The sequence below is a fragment of the Solanum dulcamara genome, chromosome 7 (assembly GCF_947179165.1).
Source record: "Solanum dulcamara chromosome 7, daSolDulc1.2, whole genome shotgun sequence".
In the NCBI taxonomy this organism is placed as follows: Eukaryota; Viridiplantae; Streptophyta; class Magnoliopsida; order Solanales; family Solanaceae; genus Solanum; species Solanum dulcamara.
The window spans coordinates 70,795,973-70,800,592 of record NC_077243.1 but is presented as its reverse complement, the minus strand read 5'-3'; the positions used below and the strand labels follow the sequence as shown (position 1 = coordinate 70,800,592).

At 28.3% G+C, this 4,620-nt stretch overlaps 1 protein-coding gene across 1 annotated transcript; it reads left to right on the top strand.

Annotated features, from left to right (window-relative positions):
• The first annotated feature begins 3,035 nt into the window (after window positions 1–3,035).
• Window positions 3,036–3,952, top strand: LOC129895040 (ethylene-responsive transcription factor ERF011-like). Its single transcript, XM_055970668.1, has one exon. It carries the CDS (start codon window positions 3,185–3,187, stop codon window positions 3,674–3,676), a length of 492 nt encoding a protein of 163 aa, XP_055826643.1. The 5' UTR covers window positions 3,036–3,184; the 3' UTR covers window positions 3,677–3,952.
• Window positions 3,953–4,620: the final 668 nt, after the last annotated feature.

Here is a 4,620-nt window from a genome sequence, read left to right as displayed (position 1 = left end):
CACTTCTTCTGCGTTTTCCGGCGACTACCTGAAAAAGGATCTGGAAAAGAACCAAAAATGCAAAAAGCCAAACACTGAAAACACACAAAACTAGTACGTTGGGGTGCTTTCAGTTCAGAAAATGGATAAACCAAGGCAGAAATCACCGGCGACGGCGACGACGTTACAAACCTTATTTGAATAAAACAAACAAAATGTAGTGAAAACACATAATAGTGGAAATAAATTATGGTGGAGGATAAGATATAGTAGAAACAAATTATGGTGGTGGATAAGATATAGTGAAAATAAATTGTGATGGAGAATAACATGGACATATATTATTTTGTAGCAAAAATTCATTTATTAGCACTTCTTAGTCATTATTCTAGAAATTCAAAACCCTTAAAGTTAAAATTTTAATTTCTCCTCCACTTTGAAGAATAAAAAAAATTATTTTAATAGACCTTGGGCTTAAAAAAATTTAACCAAACTTTAAAAATTTGATGTATAATATTTACTCTTAGTTATCGATTATTAAATTATCTTAATTCAAAAATACCGAACATAATATTGAATGCTCATTCATATGTCGTTTGGTAGGTAGATAGGAATTAAATTATTCATATATAAAATTAATACGATGTTTGGTTGATAATTCAAAAATCCGCATAACTATGTATTATTTTATGTAGGATAGAAGGTGGAATAACTAACTAGTACATGTATAACTAAAATAATACATGAATGAATAGTACCTACATAAAATAATACGTAGATTTACTTATAATTAATCTCTACATTACTAATACATGCATAATTCTAAACGAGCTACCAAACCACTCCTAATTTTATACTCACGTTAAATTTAAAATCTAATTATTCGCACTTAAAGTCATCATTCAAGAACTCCAAAACACATAGGGTATGTTCGGAAAGCCACATGGTAATTAAAATTGGTGTAATTATCAGCCTAGTAATTACACAACCTAGTAATTACGAGGACATGTTTGTTTGCCACAATGTAATTATAGTGCAATTACAATTGTACTATTTGGTTGCACAAATATAATTACAAGGTTATATTAAATTTTAAAAATAAAAGTTAACTATCTGAACTAAAAATGTAAATTAGACAATAAGGGCCTTTATAAATGATATTAAATTAAATATTTAAGATATATATTGTATTTTGAAAATATATTAATTAATAAACATACGTTCTTACTAATATTATAAAAAAATTGGTTTATATTTTTAAAAATTAGTATATTTTAATTAATTATTCATAGAAACTAAAAATACAAGATTACTTTGAACATCATGAAATGCATGTTTGACAAAAATATTAATATTACAAATGTAATGTCATAAAATTATTAAAACATTTGACAAAAAGATGATCTATCAAGTCTAACTAAAAAATAAATAGCTTGCAATGTGAAAATATCAAATCAATACTACTAAAATAAATAAAACTAAAAATATAACATAAGTTTTAAATTCAAAATAAAATTTTAAACACAACACTACTCTTGTGTCAAATTTCAACATAACGTACATAAATATGATTTAAAAGAAAAGAAAAACATAAATCTACAATTTTATTCAAATTCAACAATGACTTCTACTTTAATTTAAAAATTTGAATACTAGCAAAATTATGCTATTGAAAATAATAAACATAGAATAAAAAGAAAGTAATACGAAGAATTGTATGAAATCACATGAAGTAAAGGTTGAGAATGAGAAGGAAATGAAATTTAAATAATATATATATATATATATATATATATATATATATATATATATATATATATATATATATATATATATATATATATATATATATATATATATAATATTAGATTTATAAAAATAATAAGAATTTTAAAAAAATTAATAAAAAAAATTAAAACAAAAAAAATAAAAATAAAGTTAAAAGGAAGAAATTAAAAAGTAATCAGTTTTTAATTACATCATGTAATTACACCAATTCACAACCTCCCTCCTCACAATTGTAGAATATAATTATCCCCTGCCAAATATGTCAGACAGTTTAATTACATCAAATCCAATTAGTAGTGTGGCTTTCCAAACAGGCTCATAAAGTTAAAATTTTGATTTCTCCTTTGAAGAATAAAAAAAAAATATTTTCAATAGATCTTAGACTAAAAACCTTTAACTAAATTTTAAATTTTTAATGTTTGATATCTACATTTAGTTTTCGTTTATCAAATTATCAAAATCACAATTCAAAAATATTGAACCAAATATCGAATGCTCACTCATATGGAATAATGTTTTTTCCATCCAATGTACGGTATCCACATTGGAGCCAATTAAATTCAAATTCATGATGAAAAGTGTCACATTTGGGGGTAAAACACTCTCTAACAAAGGCGACTGCGTACCCGAAAGGTTTCGGATCCGAGACCTCTTTGTTAAGAATGATGTAGTACTTACCACTCCACCAAAATCGTTATTGGTATATGTAATATCTTTTAACAAGCAACAACTAGGGGTGTGCATAGGTCAGTTCGATTCGGTTTTATGTATTATCGGTTCGGTCTATCGATTTTCAATTTTGAAATATGCTAAATCAATAACAAATCAATAACATATTTTTTATCGGTTTGTCGATTTTGGCCTTTAATAGTTTAATTTTTGGTTTAACCAATAAAAAAATATTTATAAAATAATTATATGACTTCTCCAATAATTTGGCACGACAAAACAATAATATAACTTTACAGAATGCTCATAAAATAGAAATAATAGTGACTAACATAAAAAGAACTCTATAAGTACAACACAAATAAAAAAATTAGCGCATTAATGTGAATTGAAAGTTAAAGAACAAAGATAGTAACCAATAATATTTTTTTCATTTTAATTTATTGCTCGATTTGATTTTTCACTCTATCAACCACCATCTCTTATGAGTTTGAATATCAATAATTAAATAAATCAGATTATTATTGTGGGGAGAGAGAAAGAGACATTTGTCGGTGCTTTTAGATATTTGCTTTTTCAATTATTGAGTTAATTTCCCTTGAAATAAAATCAACGTGTAAAACCTTAGTACCCAAATTGTCTCTCTCAGACCCAACGCCCGTTTCCCCTTTTCATGGGCATTCCTGTACATCACTACGAAACTTCTTCTTTTCAATTATCCAATTAACCCCAAAATTGATAAGGAAAAATGGAGGTTGACGGCGGCAGTGCTGGGGTGGTTGGAGGCGGAGGAGGCGAAGGAGGAGGTTGTTGTTCCGGGAAGAGAAAAGGCGAGAGGGTTTATAAAGGAATAAGGATGAGGAAGTGGGGGAAATGGGTTGCTGAAATTAGAGAACCAAATAAAAGGTCAAGGATATGGTTGGGCTCGTATACCACGCCGATTGCAGCTGCAAGAGCATACGATACAGCTGTTTACTACCTTCGCGGCCCGTCGGCCCGTTTAAATTTCCCGGAGCTGTTAATTGGTGATAGCGGGCTTAATGATTTGTCTGCTGATTCAATTCGTAAGAAGGCTGTTGAAGTAGGTGCTAGAGTTGATGCTATCCAGAGTTCACTTGACGGCCGTAATCAACAACGGCGACATGAAAGCCCGGCCCGATTAAAGCCTTGTTGGTTTCAGGAAAAGCCCGATTTAAATTTGAAGCCCGAGCCCGAAGACCCAGAACTCGATTACTGGTGACTTTTTTTATTCTCTGAATTATCATCTCTTTTTTGTTTCTTTTGTTTTTTTAAATTTAAGTGGGTTCAAGTCTTGTAAACAACTTCTACAGAAATGCATGAAGGTAAGGTTAGGATGCGTATAATAGATCCTTGTGGTCGGACCCTTACTCGGACCTACCGTACGTTTTGAGCCTAATTTAATCCGAGTATAACAGTACTTATGTTGTAACATGCAAAGGGAATTGATGTAAATACGGTCTTTATCTAATGCAATTTTAGCATCTCTATCCTGTTACATATTTTTTTAAAAAAATTGAAAATCTAAATCATATTTTTTTTGAAGAATTTGAAATATAATATGATGATTTCAAATTGCATATCAAAGTACTAAAGGCTATGATGAACTTTGTGGGTAGTACTCATTTTAATAGAGAATTTCAAGTGAAATAAATAATTTTTGCGCATAATGGATTAATTTATTTTTCAAACAAAATTAACTTGTAAATATCTTTTTCCTAACTTTAATATCAAATATTTTGTTTTCGGCCTAACTCCAACTAATTATTGAGGTTTGTGCCCATTTGTTGCGAGTAATCAAAATTTGTTTTGATAGAAAGTGCCGATTTATTATGGAGGTTTTGTGCAAAGTGGAATGCAACCGTTTTTGTTGTATGTGAAAACAACAATAGATTCTCAATAGATTGTTTCTTTTGAATAATGATGGTGTTTGGATAAATTTTAGTACACTTGAATTAAGTCTTAAACTTAACGGATTAGGTTAAAAATATTTTTGAATTATATGAAATGAATAAAAATGTCCTTAATTGATAGTTTGGTTTAAAAATATTTTTCTCGTCAATAGTTCAATTCAAAAATATGTCTATTGTTCATGGTTTGGTCTAAAAATATTATTATTGTTATTTAATCGGTCAAAATTGTCTTTTTCTGAATAAATATATTATT